General features: G+C 34.5%; 1 protein-coding gene across 1 annotated transcript; it reads left to right on the top strand.

The window, feature by feature from the left end:
- Positions 1-1180: 1180 nt before the first annotated feature.
- On the top strand, positions 1181-22479 carry LOC136028759 (probable RNA-binding protein EIF1AD). Its single transcript, XM_065706643.1, has 3 exons — positions 1181-1294; positions 16098-16315; positions 22090-22479. The coding sequence occupies exons 1-3, from the start codon at positions 1208-1210 to the stop codon at positions 22337-22339; spliced, it is 555 nt and encodes a 184-aa protein (XP_065562715.1). The 5' UTR covers positions 1181-1207; the 3' UTR covers positions 22340-22479.
- The last annotated feature ends 781 nt before the right edge of the window (positions 22480-23260 follow it).

Below are 23260 nucleotides of genomic sequence, written 5' to 3'. Positions count from 1 at the left end.
AATACTCGCAATCAATACCAGCCATTGATAATTTCAGAGAAGTCCCGTTTTTCTCTAATAAATAGTGTAGTTGTTGCATGGGACCAAAATGAGTCTGCTTTCGATTTTGATTTTTAGTTATTTATTTCAAAAAAAATATTTAAACTTCTTCCTTTTGGATAGTTTTTAGGTATTTTACTTTTTTATTATAATTAATGTAATGTTTTTTGTTCTTGGGTTTTATTCTCAGGTTTTCATTTTTCCTCTTTTGTCCCATTGCTGATAAAAAGAAAAAATGTTTATAGTCGAGTCGGATGTCTGCTATGGCATGGTGAGTAATTATTATTATGTGTATTTTTCTCTCTGAATGAACCTGAACCGATGAACATACTATAGTTTTCAACTACTCATACGTTCCACAAAAAGCGTTAATTGCCCGAAGATATGTTTTTCTTGACAAAATTCTAGATGATGTTTTTCTCATCTTAGAAATTGATTTGTGGTAAAGAATTTCAAAAAAATAGTTCAAGTCCTTCCTTTTGGATATTTATTAGTTATTTTACTTATTTATTTATTATTATTATCAATTTAATGTTTTTTGTTCTTGGGCCTTTTCTCGGATTTTCATTTTTCCGTTTGTTGTCCCATTCCTGGTTAAAAAAAAATATTTATAGTCGGGTGAGATGTCCGCTATGGCGTGGTGAGTAAATATTATTATGTGAATTTGTTTCTCTTTCTTCTTTCTTTGGTCGATTATCCATATAATTCGATACTTATTACTTTAGCTGTTTTATATGTGTAAAACGAAATTGTCTCTCTGCCAATATTGGTATAATAAACATGGTATGTAACTATGATGGGAAAATAAATAAACTTGAACCACTGCATATACTGAAGTTTTCAACTACTCTTACGTTCCATAAAAAGCGTAAGTTGCCTGAAGATATGTTTATTCTTGGGAAAACTCTAAATGATATTTTTCCCATCTTAGAAATTAATTTAGTTACTTAGATAGAACTTTAGGGTACAGATCAAGACCCTAAATTCAGGGTATAGGTAAAAACAGTGCATAGAGAGATAATTGTTTCTCGTATTTTCATCGATTGACGTACTTTCCAGCTTGTCCAAAGAAGACCAAATGAGAAATTTATGTTCATAAGTGGTATCTATGGATACTTTTTCAAAAATAGATAGCAGTGTAGCAAGTAAGATTTTAAAGTATAGAAACATGACTTGTTTTGCCAAACAGAAATTCGTAATTGACGAAACTTTAAACGATTTCAGTCTCCCTGAGTCCGATGAAATCATTGGAAAAGTAGGATTATGTCTATATTTGAATGCTTTGGATAACTTTTGTGTTTTAATGTTTCGTACAATTAGGCTAAACTGCATCATCTTTAAGGCTAGCTAGACCAACACAAATGTCTGTTTTCAAGCACAAGATAAAATTGTATTAAAGATCTAGTTTGGTGGCTTTTAGCTATCTTTGAAATTAGTTGAGTTGTTAAAGTTTTAGTGTTTGATGACTTCCTAGGGAAGTCAATTATTTTGTTAATAAAATAGATAGCCTAAAATTGTTAAACTGTTTAAATTATTAAATCATTAAACTGTTAGTAAAATAGAAACAGTAGGTTTACACCCCCTGTGCTTGGATTCTGCCTAGTCATGGATAACTGATTCCTAACCTTAGACATGATTTATAGAGGCCTAGATAGGTGGCCTTAGGCCAGTCAGTATAGTTTAAGTGCTAGATTCATTCTTGAAGGTTCCATTCAGCTAACCCAACAGTAAAAATTTTATGGAAAAACTATACAAGCCTATGGCTTACTCAATTTTTGTTTAAAATAAAGTTAGATAGTAAAAATTCTCAATAAGTGTCCTTTTTGGAAAGTGGTTAAGCTGAGAAAACAAAAATTTCAAGAATGGATATCCTACAGAGCCTAAAATATGCCCAAGAAAGTTATTTTCAAACTCATATCTCTACTCATTGCCTATTTCTCAGGGCTAGAGAACTGAACTAGAAGACTGTAGGCCTATTAAATTAAAAAAAATAATATATTTTTTCCTCATTTTGGCTTTAGTTTATTTAATCTTTTTGCTAGGTCTCAAGTTACAATAAATTAAGAAGGATCCTAAGCCTTATTAGATTTTTTTTTCAAATTTAGAAATATTTTTCCAATTGTTTGAAACCTTGCAAAGGCTTTGGATTAGTTAATAGGCTTAAAATAGATCTTTTGTGTCCTATTTTGTGCTGCAGATCTTTTCCTTGAATTTTTACATTTGTACCACAAGGTTTATCCCAGTTATTCAGAAGTCATTGCCCTTCAGAGGGAGAGAGAGTAGAGGTAGATTCAAAGAACTTCCCAGTTTGACTTGATGAAAAGTAAAAAGGATTGAATAGTATAGATGGTAACATCAAAAGAGAACAGCCCTCCTAAAGCAAACACAACAATAATAAAAAAAGCATTATATCATTCATCAATTGACATTCTTTCCAAATGTAGTATTTGCCAATCTAGTATTTGCCATCTAGTATTTGCCAATATTGTAGGCTAGTAACAGCAAAGTTTTTTTTTGCCTAGCTCTAACTCTTTCTTTGAACTGTCAAAGGAAGTTTGTCTCAAGAGCAATTGTTTATCCTGCATGCTGATTTGCACAAAATTGCTGTAATAAGATCTAATTATTGTTTTGCTAGAGTCTGATATAAGCAGTCTTTAGCTGCATCTGAAAATATTTTCTTTTCATAGTTCAACAGGTTCAAAATAAGGTAAATAAGTAACTAATAAGGTAAATAAGGTAATAAGGTAAATAAGTAACTAAAAATAAGGTAAATAAGGTAAAAGTAAGGTAAATAAGTAACAAGTTAAAAACAAGGTAAATTTGGGATTTCTGTATTAATTTACTAACTATGACATAGAAATCCAGTACTGCTGGAAAAGAGCTGCTCTCCTGAAAGAAACATTATAGTAACTGAACAAAAACTGCATTCAGTAACACTACTGTACATCTCACTTGCCAGCAATGGGATGATCCTAAAGTAACCATTCAGTGAAGATAGTGGGCTAACTTGTATGCTGAGTCCTAAACTATTGGGAGGACTTATTATACAGTTCCTGGTCAACTGATGGTTTGAATAAATCAACACTGGCAGAAGAAACTATGTCCTCATTTACCTAGTTACACAAACTTACCAATTGGTTCAGAGATAATTTTCCAGGTAGATTAAATGGAGCAAGGTTAATCAGGTTTTTATATTTCTTTTATTTTTCATCTATATGTTTTCAATTTAAATCATTTTATTATTAAGTATATTAATTAAATCCTTTTAATTAAATTATTATTAAACATTACTATTCCAAATTTACCAGTATTTTGATTCTGTTGAACTATAAAAAGAAAATATTTTCAAACACAGCTAAAGGCTTTGCTTATATCAGACTCTAGCAAAATAATAATTAGATTTTATTACAGCAATTTTGTGCAAATCAGCATGCAGGATAGACAATTGCTCTTGAGACAAACTTTCTTTGACAGTTCAAAAAAAGAGTTAGAGCTAGGCAAAAAAAAAACTTTCAGGGCTCATCTCAGATGTTAATTCCTAAAACGTCTGGTTTTCTGTCATCTAGCTCAATTACTTTTTTTCAATGAATGATGAAATTTGGTTCCAGAGAGCAATTATTTACTAAAAATTACCCTAGAAATTGAGTTAGCTTCTAAGCCTATTGTCAATTTATGCTCAAAATTAAAACCAATTTTTCTTAATCTTGCACTTACAGAAAGAGTAGAGGCTAGACCAAAGGGAAGAGGGGCTCTTGTAGTACTCTTGTAGACTTCCCACAAAGACTGCAGGCCAGAGAGGTATTAAGAGAACAGTTTCAAGTTAATATAGGGTAGTCACAGAAATGTTTCCAGGTGAAAAGGGGGTTTAAAGTTTTTGCAAGAAAGCTAGTTTGTTCGAGACTAAAATATTTTTTTTTTTTTGGAATTTTGACTTCTAACAGGTAATTGCCCATGGGCCCTAAATTTATTTTTGTGAACCCCTTGCCTACATGTCAGTGAATCCCTAAAATTTATCAAAATATCAATACATACCAGTATTGGTAAAGTTTATGTCTTTGTACTTCCAAGTGCTGCCTATTTGGTTGAAGTTACAAGCACATAACTAAATAAAAAACCTTAGATCTTACCTTAGTTCCTCTAGTGCCATTATTGTTGCAAAGGGTGTTGACAAGGACTATTCACTTATCCTGGAACAATGCTGCAGTGGTGACATCTTCCCATTCAGGTACTAACAAAGTCTCAGCCATCCTCAGATCCTGGATCAAAAGTTTGCTGTAAAGTGTTCTTTGGACAACCTTATCTTCTTCTGTTTGCTGGTTTCCAGTCGTAGGCTGTCCAAGGAAGGCAGCCTTCTTTCATACAGAGTACATGTCCTAAATAGTGCCACCTCTTCCTTAGGACAGCAGTAATGTGACACTCACCTGTTCTACTACAAATTTCATAGTTACTAAATCTCTGCTGCCAGCTTATATTTAAAATTCTTCTTAGGCACATATTTCCAATGCAAGAATTCTATATTCAAGCTGTTGATTTATTCTAGAGTACTCACTAGTGTTGAGGGGCATGGAGAGCAAATTGCTATTGAAGAGATGTAACCTCAGTTGTAAAGAGTATTTGCTGCTCCTCCAAATGGGGTTTAGTTGATTAAAAGCTCTGGTTGACTGACCAATTCAGCATTAATGCTTGGTTATTATTTTGTCATCACAATTGTGGCTCCTTTGCATTGTTTTTTCTCCCTACCTGATTGTAGAGGGGTCATTTGATTGCAGATTAAAAGTCCAAGTACCTTTTGTGTAGGATGAAACCAATTAGAGGGGAAATTGATGGCAAGTCCTACAGGACATTGGATTAGGATTCAAGATAGCCAGTAAAAATAGAATAGTTAAAAGGTCTGTAAAATCACCTTCTGGGGATGATATAGTATGGGTAGTCAGTGAAGTTTGTCAGGAAAAACAAAGGTTTCTGAGATCAATTTTATTAGAATTATGGAAACCTTAAATCTTGATGAATTTCAAGTCGTGCAAGTATTTTTGATCTGTGTGGATAAAAGACTCAAATTAATGCACATGCATCCAAACCAAATTTATTTGGTTTGGAAAAACCAAACCATAAAACCAAATTTTTCCAAAATTTTCCAAAACCATAAAACCAAATTTTTGTGCACTATAAACATGGTGCTTGATTTTATGATGAGAAACACATGATATTTGTCATGTTGTTTTTAATTTTATCACAATGAATATACTAGCAATAAATAAATACATATTAGGCTAAGCTCATGTTTTGCAAGCATTGCATGTGTCTTTCCACAAATTATTACTATATAGTATCCATCTCTGCTGATTAGAAATCTAAAGCTATTTGTGCAAAGTAGATCTCAAAGCATATTAAGAGCATATTTCATAAATGTACACGTGTCACACTTTGTAGGAATTTTGCAGAATGCTGAGACTTTCAGTCTACATGATTAGAGGGCCCTAGTTAGGGGGGTCTTGAGCATGTTAACCAATAAAAGTCACTAAGATTGTAGCATGACTGTCCTAGGTCACACACCAGCACAGGATACACCAGCACATGCATCACAAAGGACATTTGATTTCTAGCAAAATTGCTAAAATCAATTCCAGAACTTAGGCTTATATTAGAGTATAGAAACAAAAATCATAAGACCTCAAGTAGATATTTCGCAAATGGTGGTACATGTCACACCTTGTGTAAACTTGAGTAATGTAAGGATTTCCAATTTGTAAGAGTAGAGGGCCAAAAATGGGAGCCTTGAGCATTTGCCCCCCTCCTCATACACAGTGCTCTCCTGATGCTGCTTAACATTTTAGTCCTAGTTTGACTCAGAGATTGTTCAGGGAATGATCCTAAGCAATTAAATATTGGCAGTTAAAAGTCATTATGGCTGAAGTTGACTATCCTAAACGTAGGGTAAACACTTATATATTTACAAATGAAGTTTGGTTTCTGCTGAAGTTAATTCTTAAGTGGTTTTTAGCTTTTTGATTTTAAATCTGATACTAAAACTAGAAGATAAAAGTCCAATACCAGTGTGCCTTAAGTAAATATTTCATTAATAGTGCTTGGTTTTCACTAAAGCAATTATTTATTGATTTCTGAGGCTAATGATTATAAATTATGCAAAGAGACTTGGCTCATCTCTGTCTATAAAACTGTCTGTGAGTTCAAAGACTCCTATTCTTGCTCAATTTTTAGAGGAAGGAGTGAAGCCTGGCTACAAATTCTTTCAGGTCTGCAAATACAAAGAACTGCTAAAATGCTGTTTTAAATGTTGCTCCCAAAACCACTTTCAACACGCTTGTCTGGTTGATACTCCCAAATGTGCCCATTGTACTGGAGAACACATTGCTACAAAAGATAAACCATGCATTGCCCCCCACCCCCTAGATGTGCTTACTGCAATAAAAATCACCCATTTTACAGCTTAGTTTGTCCTGTTATGCAAGAGAGACTAAAAAAAGGACCCTAATTTACATCAATGACTTCAGTTTTTTTTTTCTGATACCCTTCAGTATTAATGGAATTAAGGACAAAGACTTTTTCATTAATAAATTATGCAGCCAGTATAATCTATTTTGTTTGCAAGAGCATTTTTTGACTTCAGCTAGCCTTAATTTTCTGCATCAAAGTCCAAACCACATAGCATTTTTGACCTCTGCCAGAGTCAATGGTGGCTGTCCATCAGGGGCTCTGGCATGCATCTTTAAGCATAATGCACATTTCCCCACCATATCCTTTATCATCATTATCAATTATTCTTAGCAGTCTGTGTCAGATCAATTGTTCAACTCATATTTTCTTCATGATAATAGATCTAATTGCTCAATTACAATTTTTGCAAAGGCTTGTGCTTTTCTGAGAAAATTAGTTAATGCTTAGTGTCTGAATCGCTAAATTACATAGTGATCAGTGATCTTGATATGAATATCAATACTGACTGTGTTTGAAGGGATTATGTTCTTGATTGTCTCCCACTATACCAAATTATTCCTAAATCTCTACCCTTCGCCTATATCCATCACTCTGGAAGTACTACTGACATTAACCATGTTGTGTGCTCTTCATCAAGCTATTCTTCAATTGTAACTGTCCATGATGATCGCAATATTGACCACCTACCACTATCTGTGATTTTTTAGCTTCCCTATGTTCAACCAGGTCTAAAATTCAAAAAGAAATCAAAATGGTTTTGAGGCATAATTGGAAAAATGCTGATATCTTGGTATAAGCAGTAATTCTGGCTTCAATTTTGGAACAATTGTGGCCACCCACAATCAGGTTGTTTTGGATTTAAAACAAAAAACTAAAGCAGATTACAAGAAGTATTTTCAGTCAGTAAGGTACTATGTAATGGATTTCCCTGTGAATAAATGTGAATGGAGTATAGTAATTAATTCTGAAAAGATTGAAAATGATTATTCTTGCAGTTATGCCATACCACCATCTATCTGGCAGAAGTATTATTATTCAATTTTTTATGTTATTAACTATTCTGGACATGCCGTGCATTCTCGTCCCATTGCACCTTTTTTTTTTTTCAATCCATATTTCACAGTGGCATGCAATTCCCATTATATATTCTGCTGTATGTAGTGGTATTAAGAACTTAAATCTGATTCTATTGATATAGATTGGATATCTAAAGTTCATCTTTCAGATGTGTATATGCACATCTAGTGTTCCAGAGAGTTTCCTGTGTGGCACTAAGGTTCAATATTAAAACCAGGAAATCTCCTGCTGATTGGTCCTCATACCGGCCTATTACTGTTTCTTGTAATATAAGTAAATTACTTGAATATTTAATTCTTCCCCATCTAACTAACAGGACTAATGAAGGAGAGAACCAGTTTGGTTTCGGCCTGGGGTGGTTTGTCAGCATCTTCATTGTATTTTAGCATCTCTTGTTCTGGATAATAATTCTAAGAGTAAAGAAATTTATACTTGTGGTTTAAATCTTTCGAAAGCATTTGACAGTGTAATCCATTCCCAGCTTTTTTATTCCCTTTATATTTCAGGTGTTAATTTTTCAGTTATTCTGCTTCTGCTGCATTGGTATTCTAATTCTTTCCTTAGTTTAAAATCTTCTCCAACTACTACTATTAAAGTTAAAAGAGGCATAAGACACTATTTAAAATGCATATTTCTGGCGTGCTTGCGAAAATATCCCCTATGTATTTATCTGAGTTTTCAGATGTTTCTTATCTGGCTTATGCTGGTGATTTGCTCCTAATTAGTCGTACTAGGACTGGTCTTTCCAAAATGGAATCTTCTGTTTCCAATGCTTTTTCTGGGATTGACCTTTTGTTGAATAAAGAGATTTTATCTTTTGCTTCAACTTCTTCATCTCCTCTTAATTGCGACACGTTCTCTACTCCATCTGTTGATTCTTTGCGGTGGTTGGACATAACCCTTGCTAATAATTTTTCCAGCTTTTGTCAGCGCACTGTTTGCAACATTTCTAAAAGAATACAATTTGGATATGGGAAAATTTTTCCCAATCAAGGGAAATATAATAGGTGGGCACTGGCAAAACTCTACTCTACATACTGCGATCAATCAGTCCTTTATACGGCAGGAATTCACCCCATCCTGAGAAAAATTGATTTCAAAAAAATCCGGAGTAGTTATTTCAGGTAGCCTACTGTAAGTTTCTCCTTTTCATTCCTCCTTGGACATGTAACCGGATTCTAATTGGTAAATATACTACTACTACTAATAACTCACTGCAGCACCAAGCCGCCTGAGGCCAACACAGCTACGCACGCTCCTCCTCCAACCTAATCTATTTAAAGCCTCCCTCTTTACACCCTCCCAGGAAGTTCCCATTTCCTTTAAATCCTTATTTATGACATCCTCCCAACCCAGACAAGGACGACCTGCTTTCCGTGTAGCCCCAGACGGTTGGCCAAAAAGGACAATCTTCGGTAATCTGTCATCCTTCATCCGTAGAACGTGGCCTAGCCATCTCAACCTTTCTTTCATTATAGCCCCAGAAAGCGGGATTGAACCACACTTTTCGTACAACCTACTGTTTGAAATACGGTCAGTCAGCCGGGTACCCAGAACAATCCGTAGGCAATTTCTCTGGAAAACATCTAGTAAATTTTCATCTGCTTTTCGGAGTGTCCATGCTTCAGAGCCATATTTGACCACTGTCATCACTGTAGCTTCCAATATTCTAATCTTGGTTTGTAGGCTTATCTTTCTATTCTTCCAAACTTTTTTTAACTGTGAAAAAATCACCCTGAGCTTTAGCTATTCTACTTTTAACATCTTCACTGCTCCCACCATCTTTACTAATAATACTACCAAGGTAACTGAAGCTCCCAACCTGATCAATCTTTTCGTTACCTAAGGTCACCTGTTCATCTTCACTTATTCCTAACCTTAGTGACTTAGTCTTCTTAACATTAATTTTCAAGCCTATTTTAGCACCCTGAACTCGTAAAACCTCTAAAAATTCATTCATTTTGCTCACACTTTCATCTAATATGCTTAAATCATCAGCATAATCTAAGTCCAGGAGCGTTCTTCCTCCCCATTTGATTCCATGGTCTCCAATTGCCTTTCCTGTGCTCCTTAAGACGAAGTCCATCAAAATGATCCATATAAAGGGGGATAGAACACAACCCTGCTTAACTCCTGATTTAATACAAAACCAGTTGCTAACCTCATTTCCTACCTTAACCGCAGCAGTATTATTCTCGTACATAGCGCAAATCACTTTAATGTATTTTTCTGGTATACCATATAACGATAAGACCTTTGTTAACGCTGTTCTATCAACAGAATCGAAAGCTTGCTCATAATCAATAAAACTAAGGACCAAAGGTGTTTGACAACGAAGGGACTTCTCAATTATTAACCTAAGAGTGAAAACATGGTCGACACATCCTCTACCTTTTCTAAAACCGCATTGTTCTTCCCTTAAAACTTTGTCTACAGCATGTCTCAGTCTAAAAAGTATCATATTACTCAGTAATTTGCTACCTACAGAGACCAGACTAATGCCTCGATAATTCCGACATTCACTCTTGTCACCTTTCTTATACAGTGGTTTAATTAAGGTTTTCCTAAAATCATTGGGTACTTCCCCTTTTTCAAAAATCATGTTCATAATCTTCAGTAGCTTATTCCTAACCTCAGTGCCACCATACTTAAGGAACTCATTAATCATACTATCAGCACCTGGGGCCTTATTATTTTTTAATCCTTCTAGTACTGTCGCTAATTCTTCCTCACTAAACAAATCTTCCTTCACATCCAAGGTATCACAAACTTTTTCATTTTCATCTATATCTTTTCCTGCAACTGTATCTCGGTTTAGCACATTCTCAAAATGTTCCACCCATCTTTCTTTAACTTTTTCCTTATCACTAATTGTGACCCCATTTCTATCTTTAACTGGGACTAGTCCGGATCGGCTACTCCCTTTCAATTTATTAACATGCCAGTATAATATTTTACTATTATGCCGTCTAGCCGCATCTTCCAGATCCTCAGCAATTTTATCCATCGCCTCCATTTCACATCTCCTTAGTTCATATTTTAATGCTTTCTCCACTTTCTTTACATTCCTTTTGTTTTCATACGACCTATCGCTCAGATAATTCTTATACAAACCCCTTCTACTCTCTATTAAACCTAAAGCTTTTTCACTAATATTCCTAGTTGCTGTCTTAGCACTCTTCCCTAGAACACCATCAGCAACTTCACAAATTGTTTTTCTGAAATTATTCCATCCATCTTCCACATTGTCAAATTTTAAACCCTCAAGTTTAGTACTCAACTGTTCCTGGAATTTTTTTCTCAAATTTTCATCCTGAAGTCTACCAACATCATAACTTTCCGGGAGGGAGTTACTCTTCCGAAATTTCAGCTTTAAATTAACCTTAGACACTACTAGATGGTGATCTTTACTTTTAACATCAATAACGGCACTCCTATACACCCTAGTATCTTGTATTGATCCTGCTAGTCTTCTGTTTACAATAACATAATCAATAAGGTTTGCTGTCTTACCATCACGTGAATACCATGTCAACTTATGGGCCATTTTGTGACCAAACACCGTATTGGTTATAACTAGGTTGTTATACCTACAAAATTGCAAAAGCCTATAGCCATTACTGTTTTCTTTTCCTACACCAAAATTACCTAGGCTAGGATACCATCTATCCCTATTTCTACCAACCTGGGCATTAAAATCTCCTAGCAAAAACACCATATTTCTACCTGGTACCCTGTCTATTTGCTCCTGTAACTGTAAGTAAAATTCATCTGAGTCACTAGTATCTCCATCAGTTGGTTCAATGGGGGCATATACTACTATAACTGATACCCTAAACTTTTTAGTCATAAAATGAGCAATTAGTATTCTATTATTAATACCTTCCCAGCCTAAACAAGACTTAGCAGCTTCCTTATTCATCATGAGCCCTACTCCCTGTCTATGTACCCCATCCTTCCTTCCTGAGTAAACAAATTCTATGTCACCTAATTTCATGCTTCCTACCCCTGGGATATGAGTTTCTGAAACTCCTAATAAATCCAGTTCAAACCGTCTGAATTCGTCAGTCAAAATGTCGATGCGATAGTCATTTTTTAACGTCGTAACATTCCAAGTTCCAATTTTCATGTCGTTTAAATCTTTGAAATTATTTTGGCCTCAAGAAAAGCAGTGATCCCGGATACCAGTGCAGGATGGGGACCAACATATCTTCTCAAGTCTACACCGAAGCGCTTAAGCTGGCTTAGAACCGGACAGCAAGAAGTCCCTGGGACCTCCAGTAAGTTGGAGGCTTTGTGCAATCCTGGGCCCATCTTGGTCACAACATGGTTTTCAGCACTTGGCGATGCTCTTCTATCAACAAGAGTCGAAATCCTGCACAGACAGTCCCAAGCCTATTACCTCCGACTCATTATATATTCATGCCTACAAATATTATGCTACTACGGGGAGGCAGCCCATAGTAGATAAATTAGCTAGGAAGAGGTTTTTTAGCCCGAAAACGCCCATCAAAACAAACCAAGCCCAGAAAATTATCCAATAATCAGAATCCCGTACAGAATCCCGTTGGAAAAGCTACACTGGAAGCCCTCAGGCACTCCTCTTGATGGGCTTTCTCCACATAATCTTCTTGTAAAAATTTTTCTATAGTTATCTTTTGTTGGTTGACTTTTTTTTTAATTTCATTTCTTGTGTATATTTAATGTTGATTTTTTTATTTCTCTATATTTCGTTATTTTTTGTGCGTGTATATTTAATTTTTTGTGTTTATTTAATAAAAAAAAATTGTTTTAATATTTTTATAGTGTTTTGTGGGTAAGAAATAAATTATTATTATTAATCATTATTAAATCCGGGGCTTATGTTGCAATATGGCAGTTCAAAATTACCATGTAGCTCCTTCTAAAACAACAACTCTCACAATAAATGTTACCATCATGTTTTTGCTGTTAGGTAACATTAACTACCAATAAGATTATATTGCAATCACTGCTGTTCATAATATATAGGCTATAAAATCTTTGTCAGGTTAAAAAGCAAATAGAAATCAATTATAAAAAGCAAGTTTTTCATAGTTTTTCAAATCGTAAAATGAGTAGAAGACATCAAACCTTAGCAGGGATCGCTTTTATTGAATGGAATCTGAAAAAAAATAAAAATTATGATGAACACTGAATCCAGATTCAGACAAGTAAAAATTACCCCAAACAAGGATAGTATTGTAAATCCCTGAACCATCCTCCCCCCTCCAAAAGCGAGAAAGCTATTGATGCTCTATTGTGGCAAATATTTGAACCAATATTTCTTTTTCCATTTGATATTGCAAAATACAATGCTGCTGAAACTTTTTTTCCAATATCAGTATATTTGTAATAATCAACTTGATTTATTAGTTTAATATAGTACATTTCCATCGATAGTTTTTCTCTATTTAATAGTTCTTTAATATTTAATAGTAATAATTAATTAGTATTTTAATAATTAATTAATATTTATTAATTTAATAATTAATATTTAATCTTTAATAGTTCTCCTTCATCAATCCATCAATTCTCCCTCATCAATGGTTCCATCATAGGGCTAAGTTAAACTTTCAGTTTAAGCAATTTATTAGGCTTTAAGCAAATCTTTCAGTGTAAAATATTTCTCCCCCCCCAATATTGGAATATATTATACTGCAGCAATGAGAATAGTCAAGTACGGTTCTGGAGCATGAATGCTTCAAATGGACACCCATCTGACTGACCGTGCATCTAACCATAGGCTGCAGAGAAAATGTGTTTTGTTTTCGCTTTGTAGGTCTATAACAAAGAAAGATTCGAATGGCTAGGCCACATTTTACACATGAAGAATGACAGACTGCCAAAGACTGTGTTTTTTGGCCATATACCTTGAGCGTAACAAAACGCAAGTCATCCCCAAATAGGATGGGAGAGGTTATAAAGAGGTATTTAAAGGAAATTAGCAGTTCTTGGAGGGGTACAGTGTGGGGCTTTGACAGATAAGGATGGAGGAAGAGGATGCATAGCTCTGTTGGCCTCATGCAGGTTACTGTAGCAGCGAGTTGAGTAGCACTAGTAGTAGTCATTAAAATATTTATGGTTATTAATTTAGTTTTATCTTTTTAATGCCTCATTTTTTTTGTTCCTGCTTTTTCCCTTTGTAACCACTGCTTTAAAGTGCTTACTATAGAAAAATCAGTAGGCTTAACAAAAATTTCAATTTGAACAACCTGTTTTATTATTAATGTACAAATGAAGCTCTAGTATTTTAAGGGGTTTGAGAGACAGTAACACCATGGCTATTTTATAGTAATTCTCTTTGTGATAAGTTTGACATCATTATTCATTCCAATTTCTATTGTTTTAGGCTTTATTCTATAGATCATTGTAATTTCACTCATTATAGGTTTAACAGCTCATAGAAGCTAATTTTCTGTTGGTTTTAAGTTTTGAAGTTGCTCTTTTATTAATTTAATATAATTAATAATATAATATAATTAATTTATAATAATTTATAATATATTAATAATTTATTTACAATAAATTTATTTATAAATTTATTGTAATATATAAATTTATTTATTTATTTAAATATAAATTTATGTATATATTTTAATATATAAATGTATTTATAAATTTATTATGTATAATAAATTTATTTATATTAATTTATAATATAATTAATAATATAATTAATTTAATATAATTAATAATATTAATAATATATTAATAATACTGTATATTTACTCCTTGACTATTTTATATCATCCATTTGAAGGTGTTTTTTTTTTACTAGCCATACAATTTAAGCAATTTTTCTCTTTAGACATGTTTATATTAGTCAAAATAAGAACTCGAGTTTGACAGCCATCCCTGTCAAGCAGCTTGAAACTGCTTTCTGAAAGCAGTTTCAAAGAATTTATTCATCGATCGTCTGGGCATAAGTTAACTGATTTTGCATTAGTTTTCCAGAGAATTTCAATGGTATAGGCTACTGAAAGTTATCAATTTCGTGAGTGGTGACTGAGTATTATAAATTAGTCTTTTATTATCTACAGGCAACTTAAGGATTATCGTCCTCCTAAGAGAACATCCTGGCTTGGTTTTTGCCTTGGTTCTGTGTTTCCAGTAAGGTGGTAATTTTCATAATTTTACAACTATAGGGAATTATCACGAGTCAATTATTTGAGCTATTTTTGTAGAAATATGTTGCATAAACTGAAAAGCAGTAATTTCTGTGCATTACTGTTTTCAAGCTCTTTCATTACTCTCATCAGAAAACCTTGTGTCTTTACGCATTGATCAGTTACAACTGATCAGTTTACACTGATCAGTTACAACTCCTCCACTCTGGAACGTTTATAGTACTTAATATTCATAACTGAATATTTTTATTCTGCATCTTCCATTTAACGTTTTCCTTTTACTAGCCGTAAAATATGAACAGATTTTTGTTCTTTAGAAGTATTTAGGTCAATAAAAATAACAACTCGAGTTCAAAGTAACATTAGCCACCCCTAGAATATCTAGACCACACTTCCTAAGAGGGGTCAATAAGCATACATCTAAACTGGAGTCTTTTGCCATTCACAGAGGTTGTATGAAACTCATAATGTGTCTAATTGCGTGATTTGAGTGGATAACATTACTTTGGATACAAAATAAATAAGTTGTAAGACCATGGTTATTAAATATCATGTAAGAAAAATTACCTTTGCCAAAATTCCCTTCTTGTTGATTGTTCTCTTCACAAAATTCATTTCTCTTGTCATATAGATGGTTCTGTTGGTATTGGTAAACATTAAAAGATCATATGTTTAAGCATCAAGGACATCGAAATAAAAAATTTATTGACATCTTGACCCATCAAGTCTACTTATAACTAGGAACCATAATTATTTTTTATTATATGGTGGTTATGGTAGTGCCACTTTGTCGTCAGTGCTGCCACATTGAACCATAGAAATAGAAAAGCAAAACTGATCAGTTAAACTTTACAACGCTTTTAGTCCGTAAAGATCAATATTTTTAGCTTATTTTTGGCTAGCTTCTCACATAGTGATTTATCATTTTTCATATCAATTTGGTACCCATCCCTACCAAATACCACATAACTGTATAGGAAGGTCTTTTTTTTATATTAAAAATTGAATTCGCAATTTTTTACTAATCTTTAAGATGTATAATATGGCCGTGTCAATTTTCAGTTGACCAATTCCAACAATCAAATTCCACTTTCACTGTTCTTGGTACTTCAAAGTTTTTTAAAAGAGGTTTTGATCCTTTCATAATAAGAAAAAGGTGGTTGCAAGGACAAGGATTAGCCTAATATTTGGGGCTCTGAGCAAGAAAAAAAATTACAGACTCACCATTTTTTTTCTTTTTTTTTAGGATGAACATAAGATTGGAAATCTTTTGTGTAAATGATTGTAAAATTTCATCCAAAATATCTGAATTACTGTGAGATCCAATTGGGAAAATCCTTTACTTATCAAAATTACCAAGGATTGTTTCTGTTGCAGATTGTCAAAGTAAGAGGTAATAATCTCCACGAGGTTATTGATGAAAGAGGTGAAGAATATTTAGTTTCAATGCCAACCAAGTTCCGAAAGACGATATGGCTTATGAGAGGCGACTTTGTAGTTTTACATCAAATTGAGGAAGGAAAAAAGGTTAAAGGTGAAATTACCAAAATACTCAAGAAAGACCATATCAAGTACTACAGACAGCAAAATGTTTGGTAAGATCTTTACTTTTTCGCATGTTTCTACTAATAAAACAGACGTGTAAGATCATCAGAAAGAGAAACGTCTAAATTAGATTTGCATTAGACACAGAAATAAACTAGTGAAGTATTAAATTAAAACTATTAAAAAGAAACAAAATAAGTTAGAAATAAACAGCTATCTTAAGTAATGTCTTCCTCTTTGAAATCAAGTCCATGTGAGGGGCCACACAGTTCAGAAGAAGAAGAATATTCTCAAAGCATGGTCAACACTATAGTGCTGTTGTAGTAAAGAATGATGCTGTAATATTCTTTTAAAACGTCTGTCGTACCTGCCGATGCCCTTGCATTTCTGCGTGGCACCAGTTCGAAATTTTAGAAAATTTTAGAAATTCTAGAAATTTTTAATTCAAACGATCAAAAGGTCCAAAAAATCTCCTTCCAAAGGTGGCGTGATAAATGTAGTTTTGGTAGTAAGGGCCCCAACGTGTGCAATTAGCCTGTATAAATCAGAGGCTTCATGGACACATTTTAATTTCAAAGTGGATATTCTGTACCTTTTTGAAACTAGAATTATACAAGGATTATAAATCTATATGATTAGCGGGTTTAGAGCGCTGATTCCCAACGTGGTCAAGGTGGACCTCTGGGGCTCCACGGGAGACTCGAAGGGGTCCACGAAGGTGCGACAAAAGGATGGGGGTTCACTATTTGTAAGCGGGGGCTCATCACAATTTATCTGGTTTAGATAATAAGAACCAAGATGTTGGCTTGACTCCACCTATCAATGTTTTGAAAATATGGTAGATATGGTATGTTTTGAAGATATGTTTTGAAGATATAGGTAGATATGGTTTTAAGAAGCTCAGTGACTGCTACTATTACTATTAATGTTTAATTTAATTATATTACGATTGTTATATCATATTACAATGTAATATGATAAGAATAATAGTTAAGAGTGCAATAATTACATATTTGAATAAATACAACGCAAGAAAGTATACGAATTTTCTTTTTTTATTTTAACCAATCCTAATGTGGAGTCTTCTAAATAAACTACAATTCACTTGATTCTTGTGCTTTGTCAAGCACAAGATTCTTGTGCTTTGTGCAGCTGATTCTTGATTCTTTGAGCACTTGATTCTTTGTTTCTTGATTCTTGATTCTTTGAGCACTTGATTCTTTTGAGCACTTGATTCTTTGAGCACTTGATTCTTTGAGCAGCTGATTCTTTGTGCACTTGATTCTTGTGCTTTGTCAAGCACAAGATTCTTGTGCTTTGTGCAGCTGATTCTTGATTCTTTGAGCACTTGATTCTTTGAGCACTTGATTCTTTGAGCAGCTGATTCTTTGTGCACTTGATTCTTGTGCTTTGTGCAGCTGTCAAAACAGTTGGATGGAATCACGTTTTTGATTGGCCAACTTTACTTTTTTGACATTGACTCACAGTACACTAAACCAGCGCAAAAGCAATTCATTAACCAATCAGTTCTCTTTTTTTTCTCGAAAAGTGCTAATTCGTGATTGGAACTCACCCTCAACGCATATTTCCATAGTTCGATCTAATTTTCACGCTTTTTTTGTCGAGTATTAAGGATATGGTAGAAATATCGAAGAGGGTCCATCAGGATCAGCAAAATCCTGAAATTGACATATGACAAAAATGGTCCAGGAGCCTCTGGTCTAAATTGGGGTTCTTGCCCCCCCCTCTCCAACTCTCCCACCCTGAATTTTTCAAATATTTGCATGCTGTTCCACTCATGACCAATTATGAGTTATTGAGATGTTCCACAATGCCTTAATGTTAATCCATGAAAAAGGCAAGGTATATTTATGACTTAGTAAATCAAAACAATATAAGTAATCATTTAGTGTTTGATTTACAGAACGGATAGTTGTAGAAGCTGGGCAGAGAGCTCATTCAATCGCAACTTAGAAGTTCTAGTGCTATTTTTAAGAGAGTGTTCTAAACTAAGGGTAATCAGACTATCTCTTAACCCCCCAAGCTTCTCTGCAACTCTGCATGGCCTTGTATCAAAATTCTAAGATATCCATATTATTTAGAAGGGTCAGAAGGCCAAAAAATTGGCTCCATGGGTGATTTCAACATTGAACATTCTAGCTGTGTATGGGTGGTGGTGACACCGCCTTTCTTTGTTGTAATTTATGTTTGTTTTAAGTTTAATATCATTGTTAAATTGTAAGTTCATTTAGGGCTTATTGCTTTATCTATAGTAACTTTTTCTCTATTAGATTAAAAATTAAAATCCCTGAATCTCTGAATACAGACGCACAAAAAAAGAAGAAAAAAAGAAGCCGAACAACAGAAAAAAGAAGCTTTAAAAATTTACAAAAGCTAAAATAAATTTAACAAAGTAAATAGATAAAACAAAGTAATTTTTTAGAGAGAAAAGCTTTGATCCAGCCTTGTCTAGTAATTAAATATTCTGATCTCTGGTTGGACTAGTGTATCTGAAAATATGGGGCAGCTTTAAACTTGTTATCCTTAATTTCATATATAACCTTTATTGGCTATTTACTTTTCGAGAGGGTCTTTGTAAGAAAAATTGCCAACGTCATCTAGTTGTAAAACATCATAACGGTATTGATTTCTATTGATGGCATTAAACTTATGATATAGGCTTATGGTTAGTTCTAATGTAATCTGATCTTAGCTCCAAGTTTGTGGTGGAGTTCTGTTGGCTGTTAATTTCTGTGTAAACCCAGTAAATTTCATTAAAATTCCCACAGGAAGAATATCTGCGCACGATTTCCAGGCAAAATATGTTGACAGAATTCCTGTAGGAAGGTATCATGTTAGAATATCCTTCCATACGATTTGGTGCCTCACAGAGACTGTCACTTTGTGTGTGGGTTTTATTCTCTTTTCTTCACATGTCGAGAATTGATGAAGCTAGCGCTGGTGTTTACCCCTAGATTGGTGCCAAAATAGAATTGGTTATTGATTGTTTATGATTTTTAATAGTTCATTAATTTAGTTAATCAATTAATTAATGTTATTGATTGATTTACCAACCATTTCAGGTTTTCATGTTTCTTCAGTCAACCTAGTATTGCTATACTGTTTATGGCGCTAACCCCTATTCAGCGCAAGTTGGATCACTCAGCCTTTCACATATAGGCTACAATTCCTAACCTTTCCGATTTTTCTTTTTTATTGTTCCAATATCTGTGGGCTTTGTATGGCAGCACTATCGATTTCTGTAAAAAAGTGAAGAAAATTCTCTCTCCTTCTTTTGAAGAGATTTCGCAATTCATGCCTGCACGTTAACCTGCTCCTTCACAATTAGTTGACTATAGTACTGTATGTGTTGCGTTGCCATGCGACTCGTATAGATGGCTGCAACAGTGTTTTACTGATCAGTCTCGTATCTGTCCTGTTGTGTTCTAAACTCTGCGCGAAGCGCCTATATGCGGTGGTAAACATTCTTCTCAAATTAGCTTCGCAGGATTGGCAAATGGCTACTGAATATTTTGCTTTTCATGTCCAAGACACCGTCGTCTCGATCGATCATTTGCGAATCTGCGTGTCCTCGTGTCTGTTTGAGAGTACCTAGGATGGTTACTTAGTTCTCAGATGAAACTTTTTTACATAATAATAATTTATTTTGACCCGCTACAAAAAATCAAAGCGGAGTATCAATAAAAGAAACAAAACAAACACTACACAAAACAGAAAAAACAAGAAACTAAAGCAAACGAGTAAGGCCTCTGTGGGCGGGCAGATACTTATAAGTAGACTGGGGTATTTTGCCAGCAAGCTCCGTGAGCTTCGACCCAATATCCGAGAAACTATAAACAGATATGAGGATCCTATTCCTATAGCATGGAGGCAGATACAATAGAAAACGGGAAAACCGGAAATAATAAGAACGAATTGAACTGATATCTTTTTTATGAAAAATAGGGTAAATACCAGAAAGAAACAAAACCGAATGATCTGTAAAAACCGAGTATAATTTGGCAAGAGACTTTCTATTGTATCTACCTCGGTTAGCAACAATAGCAAATTATTTTTTGTTTTATAGAAATACCCAAAAAGTACTTGAGTATTTAAATGTCCTTTTGCAACTCTCGTCAATCATGGCAACCCTTTACGTGGGACAGCTGCTTTGACAAAGAGTTTTCTAAAGCAAGTAATTTAGGAATGGTTTTGATTGCTGCCACATTTTGACAATGCCTGGGAATATATTCTCTGAAAAAATTGTCTTCTGAATGCTTCCAAAGGACTGTCACTAGCAAAACCGTGTGATGAGTGGATTTATAGGAAACATTTCCCTTGGCAAAGACCAATTTAGAGTTAAAATAGTTAGAAAAAAGGTAAAAAAGAACCAACATTGAAAACTGAGAAAGTGTACCAAAGGAAATAAGGAAGGGGCTGTACTGTCGCTGACAGCATAGGGTGTGCAGCACAAAAAAAAAACAAATAAAAGTTATTGGAGGGATACTACCGATTAACCTAGGGATATCTTTGATGAGCTTGTTGGTAAACAGGGGGAAGGTAAACAAAAATTAAATAAATTTGCAATTTTTGACTTCGACACTAGCTTGAGAATGATTCGATTCTTTTAACTTTAATGGCAGACGTGTATTCCTCGACTGATTTGCAGGATGTGGTTCACCCCATGGACATATCTGCCGACGGTTGGAAGGTTAAAACAAATAAAATTAAATTTAGATTTTTGGCTTCGATTCTAGCTTTAGAATGAGTCGATTCTTTTAACTTTAATGGCAGACTTGCATTCCTCGACTGATTTGCAGGATGTCCAAATCTTTCGACTTTAATGGCAGGGTGGTATTCCTCGACTGATTTGTAGGATTTTTTTCTCACCACGTATCTGCAGATGGGGGAAGGTAAAGACAAACAAGATATATTTTAAGATTTTTGGCTTTGATGTTATCTTAAGAATAAGTCGATTCTTTTAACTTTAATGGCAGAGTTGTATTCCCCGACTGATTTGCAGGATTTTTTCACACCAATTACATATCTGCAGAAGGGGGAAGGTAAAGACTAACAAGATAAATTTTTGATTTTTGGCTTCGGTGCTAGCTTAAGAATTAGTTGTTTTTTATTTTTTATTTTTATAGTAGAGTGGCATTTCTCGACTGATCTGCGGGATGTGTTCCACACCAAGGGCATATCTGCACGCACCGGATAAACATAAACAGAAACGATTTCCCCTCTTTCATTTTATGTCAGCTTAAGAATTGACTATTTTTTTTTAGATTTAAAATTAAAGTTATTTTATTCAGTAGTTTCAAAGACAATTTTGTAGGAAAACTGCAACCTTTAGAAAAAATCATTGTGGAAACATTTTATTTCCCTTCAAAAATCACACAGCCTTTATTTGGGAGTGGAGAGAGACCGATAATTGGGCGTAGTTTTTAGGAAGTCCTTCCTTTAATAGATAGTCAGTATCTTAAGTATTGGTCAATAGGTATGGTAAAAAGGTAAAGAATACGGCATTAGACTTTACAGTCCCTACTGGCGGTGCTGATCTCCGTTTCTTGGCCCTTCAGCCAGGAAGTGCAATGGGTGGTTGGGGGCCAGCCATCCTGTGCTTCCTGTTTACCTTCCCCAGATTTCTCCAGGTACCCATTTAGAGCTTGGTCGACTCTGGCTGATCTTACAGAGTTACGCCACTGATCCCCGTCCCAAACTAAATAGGTCAATAGCCCCAGATTTTAGGCTATTTCTATAAGAAAGATCAAGGAGCGGTGTTTTTCATCTCCGTGACATTTTCACTAACAACATTAAATTTTAGGCCCAAATTTTTTGAGTCTGAAAGCCAGGATTCTGAAAATCTTAAAGAAACAAGCAGTGACGCAAATTCTCATCGAGAGAGTGGAGGACAGTTGAACAGGTCAACTGATCAAACTAGTTGTGACAGATCAAACTCTGAGGACTCTGGTTCTGAATCAGACAGTGAATTATTCCAAAACCCAAATAGACCACCTTTGGTCTATGAGAGCAGTGATAGTGATCCCAGTGAAACAGGTTCTGAGGAAGAATAGAAGCCGAGCAGCGTTGAGTATCGTGTCCAATTACCTTCTCATGCTTTCTATCAGGGCTGCCAAGTTATACAAACAGCGGGAAATGTGTTTTTTTTTGTGCTATGTTATTTCACCGTTTTAATAAATTGGCTTACTATTAACTCTTTATCAAAGAGAAATATATGCATGTAGGTTTTTTGTGGGGTCGTTTGGGTTACAGACCAGAGAGGATTATAAGGTTTTTTTCAGCCAGCAGTTGCATCTGTTAAAGCAAAATTCAATGCCAAAGAATGTTCTGACGATGATTTTTTTCTTAAAGGGATAGGTGAATGTGTTCTCTTGGGGGGAGATAAATATTTCTTTTTACAACTTCTAACCTAGATATATTGGGAAGTACTTATCTAGAGGTCAGGTATGTGTAAGATTGCGCAGAAGTGTAGAACTGCTATTAAAATGAACTGTCGGTCCTATGTCGTATCTCAGTGCTGGATCCAGAGGTTGAAGGGTGAGGGGCCTGACGTGGGTGCAGTATATTCTGCATAATTTTAATTTGTTTAATTGAAATGTGCAGTAAATGATTTGCATTTTATAGTAACTTTTAAAAAAAGAAGGACGAATCTTTGAACTGTAAGCGTCATTAGAGTTCTAGGGAAATTCAGTAAAACATTACTTTCTATATTAGATTCTGACAGCTAAAATGTTCTTGAAAACTAAAGTTAATGAAAATGATTTGTAGCTCTTGTTAACGTTTTTGTGTGAAGAATCGAACTTTCGACTGTCGCCACATGGGGGAAAAAATTGCCATTTGAAGCTGAATAGGGAATGGGAACTAAGATGCGATTAAACTTGATAGTAAAAGTTTATTGTGAAAAGAAAATTACAGGTATTTCGAAAGAAAGCCTGAAAACCCTTAAAAATGGTGTTGGGTCGACATGAAAACTG

This window comes from Artemia franciscana, chromosome 7 (genome assembly GCF_032884065.1).
Source record: "Artemia franciscana chromosome 7, ASM3288406v1, whole genome shotgun sequence".
In the NCBI taxonomy this organism is placed as follows: Eukaryota; Metazoa; Arthropoda; class Branchiopoda; order Anostraca; family Artemiidae; genus Artemia; species Artemia franciscana.
Note: the sequence above shows the minus strand (reverse complement) of the source record. Positions and strands in the feature narration are given on the sequence as shown.